This window comes from Macadamia integrifolia, chromosome 9 (genome assembly GCF_013358625.1).
Source record: "Macadamia integrifolia cultivar HAES 741 chromosome 9, SCU_Mint_v3, whole genome shotgun sequence".
Lineage (NCBI taxonomy): Eukaryota > Viridiplantae > Streptophyta > Magnoliopsida > Proteales > Proteaceae > Macadamia > Macadamia integrifolia.
In genome coordinates, this window is record NC_056565.1 from 9,605,969 (window position 1) to 9,630,940 (window position 24,972).

Sequence of the window (24,972 nt, forward strand, 5' to 3'; positions counted from 1 at the left end):
TGTTGGGATTGTACTCGAACTTACTATGGAATTATGCAATGCATGCATGTCAAACACTTGAAAATGCAACCAAGCAGTCAATTGCAAATAACGTAGGCTAGAAGCTTCTCTGTTAGTCAAGTGATTGCAGCCTAGCAAAGTTCGAAGTGTTCCCTGCTTTTTCCTGTAAGTTCCTTTTCCTTTTCTTCTATTACTTCTTATCTAGGTTTGATGATGATGCGGGACTTGTGATTTGATTAGTTAGTATCCCCCTCTTTTTTTGGGGGGGGTTCATTTTCATAATTTTCGATGCGTGATTATGACCTATGAGAGGTATTAGGTCTGATGTGGTCCATGTGGAGAAGCCATTTCCCTGCTTGCCAAATCATAAAATATGAGTTGCTGCCCTATCTCCCCCTTCCACATTCATTTTTATCAAAGAAGCGTTGAGGTCCCTTTGTTTGTTACTAACCACTCCCTTCCACCTCATGATGAGTAGTAAAGAAAGCCAAAAAACCATGCTTTACACATATGCATACACATGCATTGCATTGTCCTTAACAAAAGGCTTTTTTAATTGTCTTTCCTTTCTAAGCAAGTTTTGACTTCACTTTTTGCAGCTTTAAGAAATTATTTTCTAGAGAAATGGTGGTTAGGCTTTTTGATTGATTAATGCAATCTTCCATAGTGATGTAATGTTTAATGCTTATTTTTGTCAAATCAGTATACTATCTAGTGTGGTATTTGATCAATATTAGATTTGGATTGTTCTATAATTTTTTACTTTGTAAACATTACTTCTAAGCAATTCTATCACTAAGCAATGAATGCTTCAATCTAACAAACTATTCTGAATCTTTATAGTTTACAAGCTTGTTGTATTGGATGCTGAGACTTGTATTGGCTTGTCTTCATGGAGTGAGGATCATTTTTCTCTGTTTTTATTGATCATCATATTTTATGGAGATGGATAAAGCTGACTCAGTGGCAAGCAATCAAGGTGTGCGGGCACCTTCCTAGTCTTTGAAAGTTAGCAATGTTGATCCAACTAAAAGCTTTAGACCTGATTGCATATGGGGTTTGAATATATTGGGATCTCTTCTATGGGTCTTCAATTGTAACTTCTATGAAACTGATACTTTTTGACTAGGAAATAACAGGAATAATAAACTTAAAAGTAGTAACAATGGTGGAACTGGGAAGACAATTTTTTTTGTGTCATCAATGATCCTATGTGCTATGGTTAAGTAGTCGTATAAGAATTGCATAATCACCTTCAAAATCATAATTTAATTCACATAAACAATACATTTTCTTACTACCCAGGTTGTGATTTCATTTGATTGAGTCCTCAAATGGTTTAACAATTGCATTTTGTTTCAATTATGATGAATAAAACGATAGTATGTAAGATTCCATTACATCCTCCTAGTCTATAGGACCTTTTTCTTTTGCTTTCTTTATCCATATCTGTCTTTATTTTTGTTGATGAGCATAGATGACTTGGCAGCAAAATTTTGTGATTCACCACCCAACTCTGTTCCTTTATATATACTACCAAATTGCAAGTTTTACTCCACCACTGAAATCCATTCATCTTCTTCTCTAGCCGTGGATAATATTTGGGTCCTTTGTAGTCTCAGATAAGAGAGAGGAGGCTTTTCAAATAGGTAGTGTTAACATATTGAATCTGTGTTCATTCAAAATGAAGAACCAATTTCAAGATCATGTCATCGGAATTCTGGTGAACTTAGTATCCTATTCAGTTGAAAAATCATGAGAGAAATATACTACTGTATCAGAAATTGCTAGCCCATATTTTTTCTGTTATGGTTATGTATTGCAAATATTCAAAAGCTAATTTGCTATACTATTACCTATAGCAAAATATTTTAAAATCTTTAAGCTATGCATTAATGGTTTAGCTTTGACAAGGCAGGCAGATTTGACACACTGAAAGAATGGATTAGCAAGCTGGGGAAAAAAGCTGATAGTTACACACATGGAGTTTGTGAACATGGTAATTGTCTTATTGTTAGTGTTGAATTATCTATTTCTTGTTCCTTTTTCTTTCTTCTCAAAACTAGTATTGCCATTGGTTAGAATAGTGAACAATATTTAAATGTTGTTCCGAATCGTTGGATGTTATAGTTAGATTGGGGCCCAAGGTATCTGTAACTGTGAAGGGGAAATTGAGGTTGGGTGCTAGAGTTCTTCAAGAAAGTGGTGTTGAGAAGTTATTCAAGCGGATCTTCAAAAGCTGAAGGTGAAGATGACTATGCTGTATATAAATTGTCTGAGTACGATTCATTCAGTCTGCAAAGAAGAGTGGGTATACCCTTGGGTTAAATTGACTATGCTGAAGGTGTTGTAGAATTTTTAAATCAATCGTTGAACAACAATAAAAGGGTACTTGGAGCATATGATGTGATTCTTGAATGTGCTTCTATTTGCGTAATTTTTGGTTTTGTGAAACTTCTCTTGGGTCATAAGTGTTTAGAATTGGACTTGATGGTCATATTCCAATTCATGAAACCTATTTCACAGTTACCTTTTACACTTGGAATTCATGCAAATATAGGTTGAGCTTCTACAAATATCTTTAATAACATCACTTTTTATTGATTATGAAGTGGCAAATATAGGTGTCGCCTATGCTTTTTACTGATCATGCAAGGATTACCATAGGTTGAGCTTCTACAAATATCTTTAATAACATCACTTGGTTTTTACTTTTGATCAACTTGATTGCAGTGGTGAAATTCTATTTTAATAACTCACTTAGTTTGTGACTTCTTGCAGTTTTATGAAATTCTATTCACTCAAAGAAGTGAAATTCTATATAAAAAGTAAGAAATGGAATTCTTGTAGTCTTATTGCATCTTTACTTGACAACTCTACTTTATGAGTCTTTAGCTCGATTGGTAGAGCACTTGGAACATGAGTATGTCTCAATTATGTTCTAAGGGGATGGTGGTTAAAATCCACCAAGACTCTTTTGGTTCAACTATTTATAGCAAAGTTAGTTAAGGCAATCATGTAGAAATAGATGTAAAGGATTTTCAAAGAATACTTAAGAGGAGCAAATGGAGGAATGCATGATTTTCTTGTTAGTGAATGTTTAGAACTTGCTACTTGTCATGTGAAGCAGGAATGCAACATTGTCACATCTCTCTTTCAGAAGCTGGTAGTTTCTAAGATTCTTACCACCCCCTCTCTCATGTGGATTTTGAGAACTCTCTTTTCTGCCAATGCTCAAAGAAAGACACTTTAACTACAAAAGTTGCAGCTAGTTTTATTCTTTCTCAAAGAGCATCCTAATAAATGAGTTGTAAATCCTTGATATAGTCATATTTGTGAAAAGCAAAAGGACATCCTAAATCCAAGTATTTCCTATGGAAATTGTTGATGAATGGAGTTCACACTAAAAGAGTAAGAGTAACCTCAATCGTCTCTTTTCTTTACCTGATGATTGTCCCTTCTGTCATCGTGATCGAGAAATTGATTGGCATTTATTCCTTTCATGACAATTTTTTCAACATACTTGGGCAACTGGGGTATTGGATCTTACAAATGAATATCTTCAGGGGAGTCAATTTTTCGTACATATTTGGGCAGTTGGGGTAGTTGTATAACAGGGGATGTAAAACTGTAGAAGTGGCCATGGGAGGTGTTTCCTTAATTAGTAAACATGAAAGGTAAAAGGGTATAGGGTAAAAAGAGAAAGTATGGGGTATAGGGTATTGGAGGTATAGAGTATGGGGTATAAAGGTTATGTATTGGATATATAAATGTAAGGGTTTACGGCCCGACCTGGATCGGCCCGATTAATGAATATGTCAGGCTCAAGCTCACACGTTTATTAAAGGATGTTCACAGTGCAGGTAGCTAGCCCATAGGGTACCCGACTGAGTCGACCGACTATAGGTCCAACCTGAACCGACTCATTGTAGCCCGACCCAACCTGCTTAACCCCCTTTATTAAAAAACAACCATAATCTCATATTATTTCTCTTCTTTATTAAAGATTTGGGTCAGTTTCTACTATGATTATTTTTTGATAAAACTGTACCGAATAACAATACTCCACAAGTTTGGAAATGAAGGTCATACAGTATGGGAGTATCTCTACCATGTAAGAAATAACAGTATAACATTTATGATCTATTTATCCATTGAATGCATCAAATCTGGAAATGAAGGTCATAGAGGATCGAGTAAATTGTTTGCACTTAAAAATTCATCATATGATCCACTTAGGTCAAGGCATTTGGTCAATAAACTTTCTTAGCAAGACAACTCATGTGACAACTAGCCAAAAAAATTAATTGGTCGGAGTAAATTAATTGTGATAATTTTGATTTTATTGATTTCTCTCTCCATTTTGTTCTCTTAAGGTGGCTTGAGCTCTTTGCATATATTTGATTGATTTGAGAAAGATTTATCTAGTCTTGCAAAGCTTGTATTTGTTTGTTGGCTCTACGTTCTCAATGTAAACACTTGATTTTTTTGAAAAGTAATAAACTATGATAAGTCCTATGAAACAAGAACGTTTCATAAGATTGTATTCGTGATTATGGTGGAAGAAACATCAAATCCATTCAGATTAACACATTTGGCCAATAAATATTTTTGACACGTCGGCTTATGTGTCAGATGGCAAAAAACGTGAAAGAATATTCTCTAGTTATTTAAAAAAAAAATGAAGTCTCACAAGTATAAAGATTTCATAGGTCAGCAATGAATGGAATAAGTTAAATTGTCCCACTAAGATCCCTAGATCATTAAGCCTTAGATCTCTAGAGAACTTTCAGTATTTTATTAAGCAAGCATCCAAGACCCTTCTTTATTCTTTATTCTTTATTTTTTTGCTAACGACGAGTATCTAGACATTTGGCCTAGATCCAAGACCTATTTCAATATTTTGTCAAGCATTAATCAGCCTCATTCTATGTAAATCCTTAATCATATTTTCCCTTACGCTATGATATAACACCATACACATATAGGTCCCACCTTACAAAAGGATCTTGGCCGTTGAATATACTTTGATATCATTTCATTACAATGGGAGGATGTGAATTCCATCCGCCCAAGGTCATGATGTACATTTTCCCATTTCCAATAGTAACGGAAAAGCGCCACATGAACAATGCCCGAAAGTTTTTCTCCCACCGCCATCAAATTCCAAATTCAGAATGAATTTTCAAAATTTGAAAATAGAGAAACAACCCAAAATCACATCTCTCAAATGCGAATCTCATAATCTCCGTTTTCTCCAGTCTTAACATCCAACCGTACCAAAATTTGAAAGACGGAAATGCCCCCATATAGCGTAATTGCAAATTACAAAGTTTTGAAATTACGAAAAAAGTGGCGGCATCTCTGTAGCTTTCTCTCTCCCTCCTCTTCTTCCCTCTAATTCTGTCTCTCTCTCTCTCGCACTCTTTCAGAATTTAGAATTCAAAATCATTCTCAGAGTACACTTACCACTCACTACAAACTTGTACAAAGGTCCTTAGGGTCTCACACCTTACTTCTCTCTCTCTCTCTCTCTCTCTCTCTCTCTCTCTCTCTCTCTCTCTCTCTCTCTCATCACATCAAACCCTAATACCCATTTCCAGACCTTATTGTGTTTGGCGAACATGGGTAACAAGGAGAATCGCATGAGGGTTACCCGTGTTGTGAAGAAGAGGGCCACTTCTTCGATACCCAAGACTCCCACAACTTCCTATTACGAAGAAGCAAGCCATCTTGGGAGAGCTCCATAACTTGCAACCCATTGTTGTCTACAATCCGACTAAGATTCTTGAACCTCACAAGAAGGCCGCTTCTTCCATCCCCAAAATGAAAATCCTGGAATCAGGTGATTAGATATGGTTTTTCATTTTTGCTTGTCTTTGTTTCCTCAGAGAATCCTCGACCTCTTGGTATTTTCATCTCCTTTAATCCCCGCCACCATTTTATTCCTAAGAATGATAAAGAACATAGAGCATAGATTATATGGCAAATCTATAGGATAAGTTTACACAAATGTGTGCTCATTTTTTTATAGACATTTGAAATTCAAAATTAAAATGAAAAAAAAAAAAAAAAAAAAAAAACATTGTTATCATAAATCCCGCCAAATTTGAGAAAAAAAAAAAAAAGTGAATCTGATATTGATCATTTGTGGTATCTTGGTTTTTATTATCAATCTAAATAGCCATATTTCTCCATCATTTTAGAGTTCACTTGGTCACTAGAGTTTGCATTTTCAGGACATTTTTCCAGAGAACAGTTTTCTTCTTCACAGAGAAGATTTTTTTTAGTTCCAGAATTTTACTGCTACTAATCGAGAAGGAAATACTGCTGGAATCTATTTCTGGCTGGTCTCACACTAACCAAAGTAAACAGTTGGAAGTTTAATCAGCTCTTTATAGATATGAATATCACATTTTTAAGGTAATCCATTTCAGTTTATAAGTGATTAGGCTATTGCTAGAAACTATTTGCTCTTGTTAGAACAACTTCTATGTTGAGATCCGTGTTTAGACTGCACCCAAAAGTACATTGAATTAAAATGTTATTGCTCTATGTTTATTGAAATTGCCATTATTGTGATGTTTTAATATGGATTTTTTTAATTAATTTAGTTTGTTAGGTGAATCTTTAGCTCAAAATGGAAAAGCACTTGGGTGTTACCCAGGGTATGATGGTTCGAATCCATCAAGATTCTAATTATCTTAGAAAACTGAAGAATGTGCTGTGCTTGCTGACCTTCAATGTTATGTGGTAGATGTGGAGATCTGGACAAAAAATGCTAGAGCAGCAGTTGTGGTTCATGTCATAGATGAGGCCACAGGGCGTGCCATTGAAAACCTTCACTACAATTCATTGCTCTATATTGCACATTCTTTCATTCCTTAGTTTCAACCATATACTTTATACCAATTTCATACTTCTTAGGTGAATGAGAAGTGATCAGGGAGATGGTACACCATGTTTTAAGAAATTATTCTCATTTCTGAGATACTAGATGCTTACATCAGGAAGTGACCTTTCATAATTGGATGTCAACTGTGTGAATACTATCTACTTGTAGTTAAAGTGTCAAACAATCCAGGAATCTTTATAGGTTTCCTCAAACCCATTTAGCCTTCCCAAGAATGTCTGTAAGGGCATCTCCAAGAGAGTTCCACAGAGACTTATTGAAAAAAAACCTCCCATTACTTTCAAGTGCCCTGATCCTTTGATTTTTGTGCACGACATTGGCATTTCCCATAATGACAAGCAGCCTTGCAACCGACTGTGTCCTAATTAATCAATAAAAGAAATAGAAAATTAATTATCGCTGGAACAATCACGTTTGGGAATCACTAGGTTCCTGCTTCCATTCTGAGCAACATCCTAACTTCAGGTATGCTGATAAAGGTATACAACACAATCTGTGTTAAAATTGCTTTTCTTAAGGGATTTAATTGTTAATATTTAATATAATTGACCTAACAATTCTAACAGCTAATAGCTAGGATTTGCATTGAAGAAAGCTCTGTTCCTTGTTTTATCTTTTATAACTGAAAGGAAATAAAATTGACATGATCAGATGGAGAGAAGACCAGATTTGACACATACTAGTAGGAAAGGAAAAAAGAAGAGGAGAATCTGATTCACTGTGATATATTTGTGGCTTTTTTAGTACTTAGGTCGATGTAATTGTGGCTTTTCCACTACCCAGGTTGATATAGTTATGGCCTTTTTATTACTTGGCCGCTTTAGCTAAGTCACTGTATCGAAGTAACAAAAAGCCAAACTACATTCTAGCTTTCAATGGATAGCTCAAAAGACACATTTGGGGATACATGCAATGATGTAATCTGAATAGGAAAAACATAAAACCTGATCATTCCTCTCAGATATTTCCTTCAAATGCTTTGATAGCTCTAATTGTTTGCTTTCAACTACGGCTAGCTGTGATTGGATTTGCAAAAACATAATTTGTCTCTTAAATACTCACTAAGCTCTCTTAACATAACAATACCAAAAAACTCCCAACTTTTTCTATAACCTCTTCTTTTTTATCTTCTAACTGTTTCCTTCTGTCTATTGAATGCAGAAGTTGCTGCTCCTCCTCTTCTGAACTGTCATGAAGCTGGTTGACTTGTTTCTCAAGGGAATCCACAAGCTCCAAATACTTGCCAATCTATTTCTCAAGAGTTTCTATTTTGTCTACTTTCTCTAGTAGCTTTGCTTGTGATTTCTCTTGAATATCTTGGTTCTCAGATTCTAATGTTGAAATTTTCAGCAATAAATCTTGCTGCAAAGTCCAATAAAACGGATTTGGAATAGAAGAGTAACATTCTACAATTTACCCTTGAATGAGCAAACAAATATTTCATACCATTTTGTTTTCAGATTGATTTGAAGCATGTATGAGATTCCTGATGTTCAATAACTTGGTAACTAACATCTCCAACTAGGCCTTCTTTGAAACAAGAATCAGTGATCCCTCAGGCTCCAACCTCTAAATTTTCTCCTCAGCTAGACGGCATTCCTCAAAATGTTGCACCATCACAAATTCTTGAACTTGTTGCAGCTCAACGACCTTACTATTTAGACCTTCATTGATTGATTGCAAGGAATCTTTTTCTGCGATAACATGCAGAAACTGACCATGGAGTTGATCAAATTGGCATTGAGAAAGCTTGGCGGCCAAGTATTTCTCTTGCTTGGACAACTTAGCAAGTATCAAATGCAGAGTTTAGCTGAACAACTTTGTTCAAAATAGCCAAACTTTGTTTATCCAACTCAATTAACATTGTCCCGAATTGAATCAATTCTTCAAGACGTTTTATCTCTTGACCCAATATAAGCAGGTTTTTGGCAGAACCTTCGTTGCTAGATTAAAGAACATTCTTTTCTGTCTCTAAGCTTTCCTGAACGGATCTCAAGACTTTACATGTATCTTCTTTTGAACTTAACTCTAGATGCATCTCTTTCAACTGACAATTAAGACTATCAACATCCAACCCGTTAGATGCTTCAGTTGGAGAAGGCAAAGGCGGTGACAGAAAGGGGGGGAAAGGCAAAGCATACCCATGTTTACAAAGGTGAGGGTAAACAGCTGCCGGAGCCTCCAGGGATGAACGCCTTTGCCAAATGGGTGGACGAACGGCTACAGAGCCAACCTAGCCATTAACAAAGGGAGCTAGGGCATGCCCTAAGTTTTAACATTCTGCAACTTAGGAATCTCCACCAAATGGGGGTTTTCAATAGCTTCAAAACACAAGCTTTTGCTTACCGTTTGTAAGGAGGGGATAGGGACTCATGTGGGAGAAGAAACTGGAGTTTTGAAGAGCAATATATGCAGGTGGGATTCAGGGGCTTCCATATAAGAGGAAATCAGAAGAGATGGTAAGGATTGGGAGACGTAGGTAGGGAGAAGAAAATCAGGGGTTCTTGCTTTTCTTTTTTTCCAAGATACGCTATACCTTACCAGAAAAAAAATACCTAATACGTATATCGTTATGCTGTTATATTAATAGTATAGATAAATCAACAATTAGGATTTGTTTGTTCAGATCCTACGGTCCAAAATATACCCCTCAAAAGATTCTTAAATAGGGTGTCCGACCAGAAAACCCCAACCCAAATACTTTACTTTATAAGATGGAATAAGTTGGAACATATCTGCTTGGTTGCTAATAAAGATACATTGATCGTAGACCTCTATAATAAATTTGAAACTTCAACTAAAGAAATCTTGGGAAGCACCTGAATATGCTGGACATGTTTCCCAATCACTTTGGTGAACCATGTTTATAACCTTATTGAAAATTTAAACCTTGTGACAGGAGGAGATTTTGGTGTGCCTCAGAATTACTGAGATTTCTGAACTCATTTGGTAAACCAACATCATAACATTGGGAGGCATAAACTCTCCAAGTTTTAGATGTGCCTTTTCACATTTGTTTACCACACATTGAATTCTTGTCCATCAACCTAAAAACAGGATGAGTAGTGGTTTGGATGAGTAGGATGGGCATGACAGGATGGAGTAGCAGAATTTTAATCACTGAAACTTGGTAAGTTCATGGAAGCTGCATGAATAGTTTTCATAGCAATACTGGTAGGCAATTCCAAGATCAGAGGCATCATCTCGTCAACATTCAAACTCGAGCAAATGCTGGAAGAAGCATCACTTCGGGCCTGGTACGTTGATCGTGGCTGGTAGACCTAGGAAATTTGGTTCTTCATGCATTAGGAAAGGCACCCCAAGATGCACTCTCCTTCCTTGAGCAACAGCATTACCTTAACAAAGTGAGCTGTCAACATTTTCAACTATAACCCCTTAAGACCCAGTTCTGATCCTGATTCCTGAATGAGTAATTTTTCCAATATTACAACTACCAACTTCATTCGCGCAAACAATCTCTAGATCATCAACAAAACCTAGTTCAGTTGGTCCACTCTGTGTTTTGGTGCCAAACATCAGTCTTCTATGTTTTTCAGATATCAGAATAAGAGCTCATTGGTTTCTAAAGAGAAGTTTCTGCTTGAACTAATAGTGGAGCTCCGGGCTGTTTTCTCCTGTGGAAGCTTAATCACTGTGTCCTTCTCACAGATACAAGTACCCTCATACCAGGTTGTTGACCAGCAAACGTATCAGGTGCATTCACTATACATTAGCAACAATCACGTTTAACACCTGAGTATCTGCAGTAGCTATCAGATTAAGACCACAATAATTGGGGTTCTGACTGTAAATTCCCCAAGCTTTTTGATTTTTTCACTTTCTGAGGCAATTACATCAAGTCTTCCTTCTCCAGATTCAAGTGCCTTGACTTTGCCAGAGACACCCCATATGTGATCCCTCTTGTTTCAGACTCCAAAACATTGTTTGAACAGTCTAATTTATGGGACTCTCCCATTGGTTTGATGCATCCAGATTGATGTTCACCAAAATTAAGTACCCAGAAGTAAAATGTCTTGCTAAAAAAAAAGGCTCTGGCAGGAGAAAATGTCAGGGCTTCAATCAGATAAATTAGAACCGGTTTAAGGAGAACATAAGAAACTCCCATATTTATAATTAATTTTGTAATTGGGTGAAAGACAATAAAAAGAAGCAAGAATGAAGTACCTAAGCCCAAAGAAATGCATTGGCAGGAGAAAGTGTCAGGGCTTCACTCAGAGAAATTCAAACCAGTTTAAAGGGAAGTACATAAGAAACTTTTCTAACAGGGTGAAAGCACAACAGAAAGAAGTAAGAACCAAGTACCTCAGACCTATCTGGCTTTTGAGGGAGTGACTCAGTCTGAGGCTTTATTTTCACGTACTTGGAATTTCTGGGTGCAAGATGCCTTCTCTTATCATAGAATTAGTTCTTGACATCTTTGCCATCTGTCATATGCTTCCTGTGTTTGAAATCCTCTCAAACTGCTAACACGGTGTGTCCTCAAACTTAGATAGTATCTTAAGCTTTGCGACATGAGAATCAAGATAGACTGCATCATCTTCTTCATTGTCCTCAAGAGACATGTGGCCACATGGGACAACCTTTGCTTTTCCCCTTAGTGCATACCTTGGCATTTATGAAAGGCAAGCTTAAATCTGCAGCTCATACAGAGTTAGAGGGTGGACTCCCAAACCCATTCATTTCAATTCCTAATTCCCCATCCCAAAAGATTCAGATTCTTACTCTATGAAGCACCAGAATGTGCCTGCTAGGATCTCAATCTCAAAATCTTCCTCTATGTTCCTCACTCTATCTCTCCTAGTTTTTCTACACATCTATCTCAACATCCTCATCTATGCTACACTCAGTTTATCTACGTTAAGTTGGACTGCCCAACACTCCACCCCATACAAAATAGCCAGTCTTACGACAGTCTTGTAGAATTTTTTTAAAACTTTAAGGAATACATCAATCACACAACACTCCAGATGCACCTCTCCACTTCATCCATCCTACTTTAATTCTATGAGAAACATCATCTATCTCACCATCCTTGTTTATGGTTGACCCCAAATATTAAAAAAAAAAAAGTCGTTTTGTAGAATCTCTCTCTCCTCAAATTTCACCACCTTGGTATCAGTCCTCGAGCGACTAAAGTTACACACCATATACTCCGTCTTTATTCTACTTATCTTAAGACCTCTTGATTCCAAGGTAGATCTCCATAACTCCAACTTATCATTAATCTCTATCATTGTTTCATCCACTAGAACGATATCATCGGCAAAAAAAAATACACCACAAAACCTCCACTTGAATGTTCTTGGTTAAATCATCCAATGATAAGTTTAAATAAATAAGGACTTAAGGCGGATCATTGATGTAACCCAATGGTAATTGGGAAATCACTACCATGACCTCCCACAATTCTCACACTAGTCAATACGCTCTCATACATGTCTTTGATTATGTCCATATACTTACTAGACATCCCTTTCATTTCCAATGCATGCCAGATTAGCTCTGGAGAATCTGTCGTAGGCATTTTCTAGATCTATGAAGATCATATGAAGAACCTTCTTGTATGTTCTAGCTTTTTTCATAAGCTTCCGTAGTAGATAAATCACTTCCATCGTGGATCTCCCAGGCATAAAACCAAATTGGTTCCCAAATATACTAGATTCTCTTCTAATGTAGACTTCGATAACCTTCTCCTATAATTTCATTCCTCTATAGTTAATTGCAGTTATATATATCTCCTTTATTTTTGCAGATCGGGACTACAACACAGAATCCCAAACTCTTCCACATTTCAATTGGCACCTCATCCCGCCCGGTGTCTTACCTACTTTCATCTTTCTCAGGGCTTCTTTAACCTTATCTCTGCTACTCAATGAACGCCTAGACATTCAATCAGCATCAGTTTTAGTTCTTGTTTTCTGTTGCAGAATACTGTATACTTTCTTTGATAGTTGTACATAATATCTCTAATAGTTTTCTTCAACTGCAGATTTACAGAAAGTACACCTTGGTTGATTTATCTCCCTTCTCTATTTTCATATTATTTTTTATTCTGTCCAGCATAGATATTTCACCCAGTAACTTGCTTCAAACTCATTCCATCAGTGAGAGGGTTGGGGGAGGAGTGGTAAAGGAAAGATAAAAGAACCCCAGACAGCATGACAAGTGAAGAAAGAACTATAAAGCAGCCCCGGTAAAATACAAAGCCACATAGCCAGTTTAATCAATTCTAAGCAAATGAGTTTGCAATATAACAGAATTCAAGCAAAACCAAAGAACTCTGACAAAAATCAACAGACAAACCAAAATAATGAACTATAAACATCTGGGGAAAAAGAAGCTGAAAGTTGGATAATCCAAACCCTTCAAGTTTACATAAATTTATGAAGCCAAAACTCCTTGAATTTATCAGATAACGAATACAAGAATTCATTTGTATCACCCGAACAACCATGTACCCAGAGCCACAAAATATCACTAATACACAAGAGGAATGAATTTGTACCTAACCTTCCTCATGTACTCCGTGTACCTCTCCCCGAATGTATCAACCATCAGAGCCTCCTCCATTTCTGCCTTCTGATTGTAATACACCAAACAAACTCCAAGAACAAAAAGCAAGCTCAGTGGCGCCCTGAGTGCAACAAAATAAGTCGTGAACAGAAGCATTGTAGATCCATATATTGGATGCCTGACCCATCTATATGGTCCAAACTGCACAACAGCCGTCGGCACCACCACCTTCTCTGAATACTTTGCAAGATACAATGTCGAATGGTATTGCATAAACAGTGTCATCATTATCAAAATCCACAATCCCAAATTGCTCCATCCACCTGGAATTAGATGTAATTCCGGCCCTTCTGCTGCAGCAAGCCAGTGCCCAGCCATGACTCCAGCACTGAAGATAAGACGATACCAAATGGGAAGAACCACATCCCATTTGGGGTCATGTGGACGAGCATAGTAATCCCCGTATAGGCGTTTCCTGACACTGACATTGAAGAAGAAGAAATAATGGTAGACAAAGAAGAACACAAAAGGCCACCCCTCGAGGAACCCATTGAAATGGGCAGGTGCGACTAGAGTAAGCCAGGTGATTGTTGAGGTCACTATGACAAGCTGTTCAAAGATACTGGCGTCTCCCTTAGTGTGCTTCTGAAGGCAATAAAGACCATAGATTGCCAGAGCAATGGCAACAAACCACGGCCAGAACAGCCATGTCCAACTAAAGTACATCCAGAAGAATGGATTCCACACGAGATTTACAGTACGTTTTGCAATGGCTATGGAGAAGAAGAGAATTGCAGACCATTTGCAGGCGTCAAGAGGAGTTAGATTTAAAAGGCTACGCTTCAATGAATCCAGAGAGAGGTTTCCGAGGATTTCTGTTATTGGGCTCTTCAACTCAGAGCTGGAGGTGTTGGAATATGAACATTTAGCAGAATGGTTCCCATTCCTTGTCACTGTTGTCAGTATTGTCGGTAATGGCGATGCAAGGAAAGGGCTTCTCAGAGTTTTGACAGATGGGTTCCGGACTATATGATCTACCGTGCTGGAAAAAGAGTATCTAACGGGATTTAGGGGGGACTTGAGGGTTTGAGACTTAGAAAATCGCTGAAGATGTAGATTGGCTTGTAGGTGTTTGTTTTTGTGTCGCAAAGACAGTCTGGGGCTATTGGTAAGAGAGAAACCAAAAGGATTGGTTGACGAGTGGAGGCAAACAGAGATGGCCTCCATGGCAGAGCTGTGTGAAAGATCCTAAAGGGAACAAAAATAAGAAAATCCAAATGGAGAAATCTTCATATCCGTCTTTCCCTGCTCCAAATAAGTGTATGCGTGAGAGAGAGATGGGTTTGTTTGGTGAACTGAAATTCCAAAAGACAGATTAGGGCTTTGACGGGTGGGAATCAAATGGAGAACTGGAAATGGTGGAGGCAGAATAAGAGGAACCGGTGCTTCCAAATGTTAGTCACATGAGCCTGAGACGAGAACAGCAGAGGAGCAAAAGCCTAAGCCGCCAGGAGAGGGTACCCTAACACACAGACTCTCTCTATCTCACATGAAAGGGAAAAAGTTCTCCAAGCAGCCAGGCAAGGGTACCCTAGGAAATGTGAATGAAGATTCAGAACGAATGCTCTAACAAGAATTTCATCGAACAGTTAGGTTGAGGAGAAGAATTACTTACCAGATAAGGGTTTAAGCGGGAGAGAACGAGCGCAGCGAGCGTTCCAAGGCCAGGAGGGTTTATGGTAGGATCGTGGTAGATGTTACTAGATCAAAACTCCTCATTCAGGGAAAAAAATCGCCTGTGGAGTAAGGGTTTCAACCGGTCCGGAGCCAGGTATTCGGTCCGGTTTCGATTTTGGTTCCAAGGAGTGTTAGTGTGATCTAGTATCAGATCAAGTCTTATCGCGGTTCTGAAAATTGATACTCCTACCTAACCTATCCAGTTCTGGTTTCTATTCGGGTTTTGTATTTGGTTCTTATTTAGTTTTAGGGAAAAGGTTGGGTATGCCGCCGATATCAAATATGCTAGCACCCATTGTGTCTATCTCTCTCTTCCCTTTTTCTGAAATAACCCCCATATCCTTCTTGAATGATACTCCATCATGTGTTCCTATTGGTGCTATCCGCTAGCATACTTGATATCGGCGACATACCTATACCTCTCCCTTAGTTTTAATACCCAATTTCAAATTCAATTTTGTTATACAACTACTATTCAAAAGACGAAATATAAATGCTCATTCACTAGGTTATTGGTCTTCCCCAACAAAAGAATGAACAAAAAATCATAAGCTATCAATGGACATGTATCCATGTCGAATGATCGTGAGCAATCTATCATCTTTTGAACTTCTAGTATCGTTAATTTCATTACTTGAAACTCTATTAGATGATTTATCATTTAGGTTATTGAAATTAAATATCATTAATGATACTGAGCAATCAATCTCCTAAATGATAATTGACAGACAAGGGGTTTTAGAGTTGGACTATAATTGAAACTCTATTAGATGATTCATCATTTAGGTGATTGATTATATCGGGTTTCCATATAAGTTACGTCAAGTTTTTAGTTAAAGAGGAAAAATTGATTTCGGTTATAACTGCCAGTTATTGGCATAAATCCAGATCCAGACCGAACGGAATCATAAATATTTATTTCAGATCCGGGATTTAACCATATTATAATGGGTTGGATTTGATTCAGGGTATTTGGTTTGGAATTGGATTTGGTTTTCGGGTCCAATTCCGATTCTGGTTCCAATTGGACACCCTTACTGCAAAGAGCATCGGTAGCGGAGACCGGCAGAGAACCCTTGGACTTGCGACACGTGGTTTGACACAATCCAACGGCTATGAGCGCTTCCCTTGTTGGGTTCCCCATTTTCCAGGTTTCGGATCTAAACCCATGTATTCCTCCTGAAATCGGTTCTGAAATTTGGTGAGAAAAACCCTAAAACCTTTTTTCTTCTAGCTCTGAAATATGGCTGCAAATCGGTTCTGAACACGCTTGCCAATCTCCTTTACCACAGAGGCACGCAGACTCATTCGTCTCTGTTCTCTTTATAACTGACGATTCATTTCTCTCATCTGAGTTCTGATCTCTGACCTTTGATTTCTAAAAAGAAGGTCGGCAATGCAGATCTCTGTCCAATTTTAGCAAGAAGAAATTAAACAGAGGACACGGCTGCAAATCCGTTTTAGCAACTCGGTTCTGAAACACGGCTCACAAAAGGATCAGAGGACCAATTTCTGTTATTTCTTTCTGCTCTCTCATAACTGAATCGATTTGATGGGAGACGAACTGAGAGATAAATGAGAGAGAGAGAGGAGAAGAGAGAGTATCGAAGATAGAACATAGCGAGAAGAGATTAAGTAGGAGGAGGATGAAATAACAGGGGTTTGAATGAGGGTGTCAATATAAATCGAAACCGATCGGTTATAACTGAATCGAACTGCACCGTAGGAAGTTGATCCGGTTTTGATTTTATAGGTCATAATTCTGGTTTAGAACCAAACCAAATTGAAAAACCGATGGTTAACTGGCACCTAGTATTAAAAACTTAAAAGTGTTTTGAAATTCAATAGGCCTTTACGAAAAAAGTGGAGAAAAAAAAAAAAAAGTAAAGTACTAACCGAGAAGGGAGCTTCACTTTCACATAATCACACTTCTTGATTTTCTAATTTCTAGGATCATAGTTAATTAGTTATAATATGTGTAGTCTTTTACATAAAAAGTATATTATCCATAGTAAAATAAATCTATATTGTCTTAACTTTGTAGGAAATTTAATATATGTGGGATTCACACTAGTTGTAGGAAGCAAACCATTTTCTAAAATGACATTATTAACCCCAAGTAAACCGGTTGTGAACCGAATAACAAAAATCGATAAAAAACCGTTAAAACCGAAACCAGATGAAAACGATTCTGATTTCACTTTATTCTTATTCAATGTGGTTTTGGTTTCACTTTATCAAAATATAAACAGAACTGAATAACCAAAACCACTCCGTTTGACACCCCTAGGTTTGAAAGGGGAGGAATACCTGGGTTTAGACCCTTTTTTTGGTAACTTACCTGGGTTTAGACCCGAACCCTAAAAATGATGATCCAACAAAGGAAGCTCAGAGCCGTGGGATTTGTCGAGCCACGTGTCGCAAGCCCAAGGGCTCTTCGCCAGCCTCCGCCAACGATGCTCTCCACAGACGATTTTTTTTCCCTCATAATGTATAGCAAGAACGGCGAGCCTACTCACTGGACTGTCGAATGTCAAATGCGTAGTAGAGTAGGGTTGGGCTAGGGCATAGTTTTCAAATTTGCAAGATAAACCCAAAACCTAACCAGTTCCGGTTCGCTAGTTTTTGGATTGATTTTGATCATAATAATTAATTAACCACAATTTTAACTAAAAAGGAATATATATATATATATATATATAAAAAATTAGGGGTAGATTGGTATTTGTATAAGGTGACTTCTTGTCTTACCTTCTTTTTATTTTATTTTATTTTATTTTTTGTTATATCGGGTTGGGCATTGGATGAATTTTAGTTTGGAATATTATCCATGCAACCAGGCATATTTATACTAAGATTGGAGCCAATTCGGATCCGTAGGGGGTGTTTGGTTCGATTTTTTCATCGTATTACTTTCTATGGAATCATGTTTTTCATTAAAAGAAAGGGTAATTTTCAGTGCCACCCCCTGAAGAATATCATAATTATAAGAGCACCCCCTCTGTTTCACCAAATTAGACTCAGACCCCTACCATCAGTCACAGTTAAGGAATATACCTTATATGCTAATGTCAGTAACTATATTTTATTTTAAATACTAAAATACCCTTATTAAATATGAAGTAACTAAAATACCCTTGTAGTAAATCACAATTTCTTTTCATCCAAATGAATTTGGTTCTCATTCCAATACCTAATTTACCTATCCACCGGCGATTGTTCATAGCAACGGCAGTGGCATCGGTGACGAACGGCGACCCATAGGACCTCGCGGTGAACACCTATCCTCGGCAACCACTCCTCTCTTGCGACCTACAAGCCATCCACCACCTCCATCAGCACCACTGCCTCCACCTTCTGTTCCAAAAGATGCATAAAATCGTTGAGGAACTAGGTTAAGGATGAGCGTCCTGTTCCATCATATGCTTGTCTTCCCTACCTCCTCATGTTGCTTGCTTAGACAATGGAGTTTGGACTTTTTTGAGTATCAGGAATTGAAATTAGGTTGATTGGAGATTGGTTGGCACTTGGCACTGGTCCATTGATTGGATACCCATAATACAGGTACAACACCTTTCTCAAATCTTCTCCACTGCAATGTGGCCTGGTACTGGTTAACTTCATTGATCTTGAGTTTTGAAACCTCTGGTTTTAAACTTTTAAATGGAGATGGAGTAGTCAGAAAAGGCATAGGAACAATTAGAAGATCCTTCCATGACCAGTTTTCGAGCCTGGGCCTGAGCTTGAGCTTGAGCTTGAGCTTGAGGAGGAGAAGGAGAAGAAAGAACCATGGCTGTAATCGGATTTATTAGTTAATGGAATGATTGATGATTTCGATTCGTTGAGAAGGGTGTTCTCTTGTGTGGTTGAAGGACAACTATGGTTGCTCATGTGTTTTCATATGTTCGTTTAACGGCAGGCCATGGAACCACCACTCGATGTCCGACGCAAGCAATTAGCTGGATATCATTGAAGAAAGCCGCCACTGTCGGCGGCGCTGTGCAGCAAATTGCATCCCTCCCTGTCCGCATCTCTCTCTCTCTTTCTCCCCGAGTCTCTCAGCATTTGATGTCTCAGAATAAGTAGGGATGAAGAGGGATTGAGTTAAAATGAGTTTTAGTGGAAATGGTATAATAGTCATTTTAACTCTTGACTTAACAGTGGCTGACAGTAAGATGTCTAATTCTAATTTGATGAAATAGATGGGGTGTTCTTATAATTATGGCATTCTCCAAGGGGTGACGTTGTAAATTACTCTAAAAAAAAATGTTTGGTTCACTTTAATGAAAAAGTGATGCGGACTCATGGTGTTCATTGGAATCACTATTTATGCTAAAGTTGGGGATTCATAAATCCAGAATTGAGTCACCTAATTCCAGGGTTCAGATAAAAACCCCAAAATCAGGGTGATTCCATTTATCGGGTTTTCCTATCTGACCTTTCCCATCCTTCGACGAGAGACGAACGCAGTCAAGGTGAGATTTCTGAAAAACGAACGCAGGCGAGATGAGATTTCCCCTTCTTCATCTTCATCCTTCGATGAGAGATGAACGCAGCCAAGTGAGATTTCTAAAAAACGAACGCAGCCAAGGTGAGATTTCTTCAGATTATGGAGTCGTCGGTTGTCATCTTTCCGGTTCTTAACTTCATATCCAGGTTTTCAACTCATGTTTCTTCCTCATTGTGCAAGATTTATTTGTTGGCTTTGTCGATCGACCGAAGAAGGGGGTGTTTTCTAGATTGTTTGAGGTATGGTTTTTCCTCTTCTTCAAACCTAGATGTGAAACCCTAGATTTGGGGGTTTTTTTAAGTTTTGTTGAAATTGGAATGAAGAAATCTCTGTCGTGGTTTATTACGTTCTGAATTTGTTGTATGAACCCTAGAATTCAGTGAGGAGTAATTTCTGTTTTGCTATACCAAAACAGCCCAAGCGACCCAAGGATTCCACCCCCTCTCTCTCTCTCCCTCCTGCACTTTCCATTTCTGCTACGTTGTCATCGTCGATGCTCTCTTTTTCTCTTCAGCTATCAGGTATGCAACAAATTCTGGTTATTTGGCTTCTTGACCATTATGGAAGTTTGAAAGTAAACATTGTCCATGGCCATTCCTTGATGTTATCAACGTTTAACCATCATTCCAATTGAGCCACTCTTCTGCGGCTGTATACACCTTGAACATCCTCCATTACCCTAACTACCACATATAATTCTCTGGGCACTCCTCTTTAATTGTAATTTGTTAAGTTTTTTAATTTTATTTTTATTTTTTTGGGTATTAAGTTGGGTTATGGCTGGCATGAAGCTGAACCAGATTCAACCAATTGCCCTTGCTGCTTATCCATAATAGAACAAAACCTGCACTTCTTCAGTGGTTATGGGCAAATTGGCTGTCAAAAATCCAGTGTGGCTTGTTATAACAGGGGCATTTTTCCACAAATAACATATGTGCCTGAAGCAAGAAGGATTTAAACTTGCAATTTCATAATATATTGTCATCTGGTATCCGTATCATTATTATCCAATACTTTCTTGATTCCATTGACAATAGCTCATGTCAGTATTTCCACACTTATTTAATTCTAAAAATGATTATTATGATCACTTTGGTTTTGCTAAACTGATTGTTGCCTTATTCTGATCGTGTTAGCAGTAGTTCATTCCAATGTGCCACATTTGTTCAATTATGGGAATTATTTAGTGCAGAACAGGGAATGTTTCTGTGACATTATTATTTATCCTTCAACTAACCATAAAATGATTGGGTCTTTGGTTGGTGCGTGGCCCATCATGTGCACGCAGGTTTATTGATTATCTTACAGAAACAGGAGAAGATGTGGGCTTAAAGAATGTTTTGGTTTCGGAACGTGGGTTCAATGACTGGGAAGCTTCTGGTAGACCAGTTTGTTCCTCTACTAATATCGCTTGTAGAGCAGACAGCGTAGATGCTGTATCAATTTCATCTACGAATGAAAAATAAGAGAAGCCATATTATCATGTTGTAATTTGTAATACAGAATCTCTGCTAGAGGATGTGTGTCAATAATGCTCAATTTGTGTACCTAAATTCCTTCTAAATCAAGTGATTTCCTTTCCTTATTAGCTTTAAGCTTAGTGGTTGATGGATGGAATATCATATGATTGAATGATGTGAAGACTACCGCATCTTCGCTTGGCTGCTAACCATCTGTTTAAATGTCATTCCTTGTGAGGGAATTGATTACATGCTTTAATTTTCACTATGAAATGCAGAAGAATAGTAGGAAGTAGGTAGAATTTTAGTTATTAAATTCTCCGAATAATTTGGCCAAACAGAATTTTACCAAATTTTATGAATAATTCAGTCCGAATCAAATAAAAAAATTCTGAAAAATTCTCTAATTTTATAGATTTTTGTTAAATTCACGAATAATTTTGCCGAACTGAATTTTATCCGAATTATAATCGAATTTTATTCCAAGTAAAAAAAAAAAATTATCTTGAATAAGTCAATAAGCCTTTAGAAAATAGTGTGATTATTATGCATTTATTATCCTAATTTTGATTTTCTTCTTTATTTAACAACTTATATTTTCTGAGATAATCTCTTACGCTTTTACAAAAAAATAAAAAATAAAAAATAAAATAAAAAAATCTCTCACCCCATTTTGGTTTGACTAGGTCTTACAGTCGTTACTCTCTCTTGTCTTTAAGGTGAACATGCATGGTGGGTGACATGAGTCTAGCTGAATTTGTGCTCACTCCCTCCTCTCAGTCTCTCTTTCTCTAATTCAATTATTTGAGTAATAGAAAATGAGTTTTAGAACAAAAAAATAGAGCTAAATATAATATTTTTATCTTTAAAATTTAAAATTTTAATTTTATATCATTTGTATCTTATATATGTGCATATGATAATTGACAGATAATATGAAACAAATATTGCAAATATTAAAAATAACATCTGAATTTTTTGTCCGCTTTTTTATTTTTGTTAACAAATAATTCCCGAATCCGAATCCAAACTCGAATTTTATTGTCTCTGCTTTTTTGACCGATATTTTGACCAAATCGTTGAATTAATAAAACGAATTAATCCAAATAATTCCAAAATCAGAAAAGGGCAGCTCTCAAGTTCCATATTAGGTCTTTGCTATTTGGATATGATATTGTTAACTGTAGTGATCTTAAGTACTTCATAGTAATTAATGGATTTTAGAATTAAGACCCTAATATTGTATGGGAACTGTAGTGATCTTAATAACTAGTAAGGATGGGTTCTTGATCCAACATCACAAGTATCAATCCCATGTCAGTAAGGAGTGAAGACTGGGGAGATAATAGGTGGGTGCCAATGTGTTGGGTGCATGCTAAAATCCTCCCAACTATGGTTCTAAGTATAATGAAACAAACTGATCATATCTATCGAATTGTTCCGATTTAGTATATCTCCAAATTAAATAGTTGGCATTTATAAATAACGTAAAAAATAAAATACAAAAAAACTTAGTACCTACCCAAAACCATTGGATAAAGAAATCAAAACATGTTTTTAAGAAAAAATTAACGATTCAATACTATATTATTTTTTTTAGATGCACGATTCCTATTCCGGTACCATGCACTAAAATCATGCCTTGTAATTTTCTTATTATTTTCCTCTTCAATTTAATATATTTATTTATTAAACAAAATACAAAAAAAAAAATCTACTACACTCTTGGAATTGATAGCTCACAAGTGCCACTCTTTTTTTACCTATTACTAGAAAAAAGAAAAAAATAATAATAAAGAAGTCCATCTTTGGAACAAATTTTTGTTTTTTGAATTTTTTTTTCTTTATTATTCTAACAAAACATAGTTCATAGACTTATAGGTAACCAAATAGCTTCCCACTCAAAATCAACTGATAGAATCAAGATAACCAAAAATTTTTTCACTCAGATTCAACTAACAGAATCAGGTAACCAAACAGTTTTTCACAGAGAAGAAAATTATTCCAAAGAAACTCATCCATATAAGTTACATCCAAAATCCTGAATCCCTAGAATTTGGTTCGATGGAAAATTCGAACCAAACGCCCCCTAAAATGGTTGCTTTTGGTTTTCGGTTTCAATTCTAAATTGACACGGTTATAGTAGATTAATCACTTATGATTAAGATATTGAAATTAATCTTGGGATTAGACAAGGTTGATATTAATTATGAACTTTTACTCATATCCGATAGGGATACCCCTGATTGTCATTAAAATAATCAATTTCTTAACATTATTATCCTTCATCATTACCGATTCAATGATATGCTACTGATTCAGGTCAATTCGATCAGACTCCTCATATCAAGTAACCAATTCAAATTGGCTAGACCCAATCTAGACCCTAATTCCACATAGATAAATACGAGACGGTTATAACCTAACCATCATGTAGGGGCAAAAGTTTGACCCTGACGACCTGAACCCGCCCTAGCCTACCTTGAGCTCGAATAGGGCTTGGGCCAAGTTTTTTGACACTGAGGGCGGATTAAGGTTGAGGCCTCAACCCGATCCAACTCGGCCCAAAAATCAACCCTCAATTTTTATATCAGAATTTAAGGCTTCTATTGGTATTTTATTTTTCTATATTTTTTTTAATGTATAGGATATAAATAACAAAAATAGGTCAATTAAGGTTAATCCAACCATTACAAAAGCCAAGGTCAACCCAACTCGGTACTATCAGGGTCAATTAGGGCCGGGTTGGGTTGGGTTGGTATTAGGGGGGTCAATTGGTCGGGCCGGACCAATCTCAGTCGGGCCTAATTGCGCTTGATCACTTGAAAGCCTTGCACCGTGAACGCCCATTTAAATAAATGGGCCAAGCTTTGGGGGACATGGTACGATTTATAATCGGGCCGATCGGTGTCGAGCTTTAATCGTGCTTCCTTAAAAGGGCCTTAACCGGGCTACGGACATATTTAAGTCTAAATGGGCTCTAAATGGGTCTTAAACGTGTCTACTTTAAAATTCTATTCTTAAGTGGGTTGAGATTATGGTGGTTGCATGGTTTAAAGTACCTCCGATACCGCTACGATACCCTTCGATACGTATCTTAAATTTAGCCGATCGATACGATACACACCGATACAATACATGTAATTTTTAAAATCCTTTCGTATTGATATATATCCTACGATACATACCGATATGCATCAATACACCACCGATACACATCGATACAACACAATATGCACTGATACGACTCTATAGAAAATATAAAATTGAGGTGAAATGTACGTTTTGATATGTATCGGTATGTATCGATGAGTATAGGTAAGTATAGATACGTATCGATGAGTATCGGTACGTATCGGTGAGTATCAGTGAGTATTGGTATATATCAATCGGTACGTATCGATGAGTATCGGTATGTACCGATACAGTGCGCTACAATCATATAATGGCCAAGATGAGTAATTTTTCAGAAAAACACAAATTTTGAGGGGTTTTTGTTCCAAAGTTGCAGCCAACCATATTTCTCTCTAACTAAAGTGGAAATCAAGGTTGGGAACAAGGATTTTACATTTAGGGGACAATTACAAACCTTGAATTCTTAGTGCGATACCCTCAATTTAGTGTTTATGCATAATATATGTTATCAATAGCTTTTTTTAACAAATTCTTTATGCAAAAGTGTTTAAAAAAAATGTTTCTTATCCATTTATGTGTGTATCATTAGCGTATCTTAGTGTATCTCTGATACGATACGATACCCTCCGTTACGTATCTTAATTTTGGCTGACCGATACGACGATCGATACCGATACTTTAAT

General features: G+C 37.0%; 3 protein-coding genes across 6 annotated transcripts; 2 read left to right on the plus strand and 1 right to left on the minus strand.

The window, feature by feature from the left end:
• The first annotated feature begins 783 nt into the window (after window positions 1-783).
• LOC122088025 (putative GEM-like protein 8) lies at window positions 784-2,400 on the plus strand. Of its 2 annotated transcripts, XM_042657165.1 has the most exons (3): window positions 784-979; window positions 1,919-1,999; window positions 2,131-2,400. In XM_042657165.1, exons 1-3 carry the CDS (start codon window positions 940-942, stop codon window positions 2,241-2,243), a joined length of 234 nt encoding a protein of 77 aa, XP_042513099.1. In that variant the 5' UTR covers window positions 784-939; the 3' UTR covers window positions 2,244-2,400. The 2 variants fall into 2 exon arrangements, 1 of the variants encoding a protein (XP_042513099.1); XR_006142948.1 differs by having other exon boundaries at window positions 784-1,649; window positions 1,919-2,400.
• Window positions 2,401-13,128: 10,728 nt separating this feature from the next.
• Window positions 13,129-15,287, minus strand: LOC122087950. Its single transcript, XM_042657085.1, has 2 exons — window positions 15,123-15,287; window positions 13,129-15,038 (listed from the first exon to the last, which is right to left on the minus strand). Exon 2 carries the CDS (start codon window positions 14,672-14,674, stop codon window positions 13,412-13,414), a length of 1,263 nt encoding a protein of 420 aa, XP_042513019.1. The 5' UTR covers window positions 14,675-15,038; window positions 15,123-15,287; the 3' UTR covers window positions 13,129-13,411.
• A 4,271-nt stretch (window positions 15,288-19,558) lies between these two features.
• On the plus strand, window positions 19,559-21,282 carry LOC122088060. Of its 3 annotated transcripts, none has more exons than XM_042657196.1 (4): window positions 19,559-19,775; window positions 19,875-19,933; window positions 20,068-20,215; window positions 20,983-21,282. In XM_042657196.1, exons 1-4 carry the CDS (start codon window positions 19,691-19,693, stop codon window positions 21,024-21,026), a joined length of 336 nt encoding a protein of 111 aa, XP_042513130.1. In that variant the 5' UTR covers window positions 19,559-19,690; the 3' UTR covers window positions 21,027-21,282. The 3 variants fall into 3 exon arrangements, 2 of the variants coding, with proteins under 2 accessions (XP_042513130.1, XP_042513131.1); XM_042657197.1 differs by having other exon boundaries at window positions 20,110-20,215; XR_006142963.1 differs by lacking the exon at window positions 20,068-20,215.
• The last annotated feature ends 3,690 nt before the right edge of the window (window positions 21,283-24,972 follow it).

What these genes read in the sequence shown, in the direction of transcription:
- LOC122088025 (XM_042657165.1), top strand. Translation starts at nt 940, where the DNA reads ATGGAGATGGATAAAGCTGACTCAGTGGCAAGCAATCAAG. An exon ending in CTCAGTGGCAAGCAATCAAG is followed by an intron (nt 980 to 1,918) that starts GTGTGCGGGCAC and finishes TTGACAAGGCAG; the next exon opens with GCAGATTTGACACACTGAAA. An exon ending in ACATGGAGTTTGTGAACATG is followed by an intron (nt 2,000 to 2,130) that starts GTAATTGTCTTA and finishes TGGATGTTATAG; the next exon opens with TTAGATTGGGGCCCAAGGTA.
- LOC122087950 (XM_042657085.1), bottom strand. Translation starts at nt 14,674, where the DNA reads ATGGAGGCCATCTCTGTTTGCCTCCACTCGTCAACCAATCCTTTTGGT.
- LOC122088060 (XM_042657196.1), top strand. Translation starts at nt 19,691, where the DNA reads ATGAGATTTCCCCTTCTTCATCTTCATCCTTCGATGAGAGATGAACGC. An exon ending in AAAAAACGAACGCAGCCAAG is followed by an intron (nt 19,776 to 19,874) that starts GTGAGATTTCTT and finishes TCATTGTGCAAG; the next exon opens with ATTTATTTGTTGGCTTTGTC. An exon ending in TGTTTTCTAGATTGTTTGAG is followed by an intron (nt 19,934 to 20,067) that starts GTATGGTTTTTC and finishes TATGAACCCTAG; the next exon opens with AATTCAGTGAGGAGTAATTT.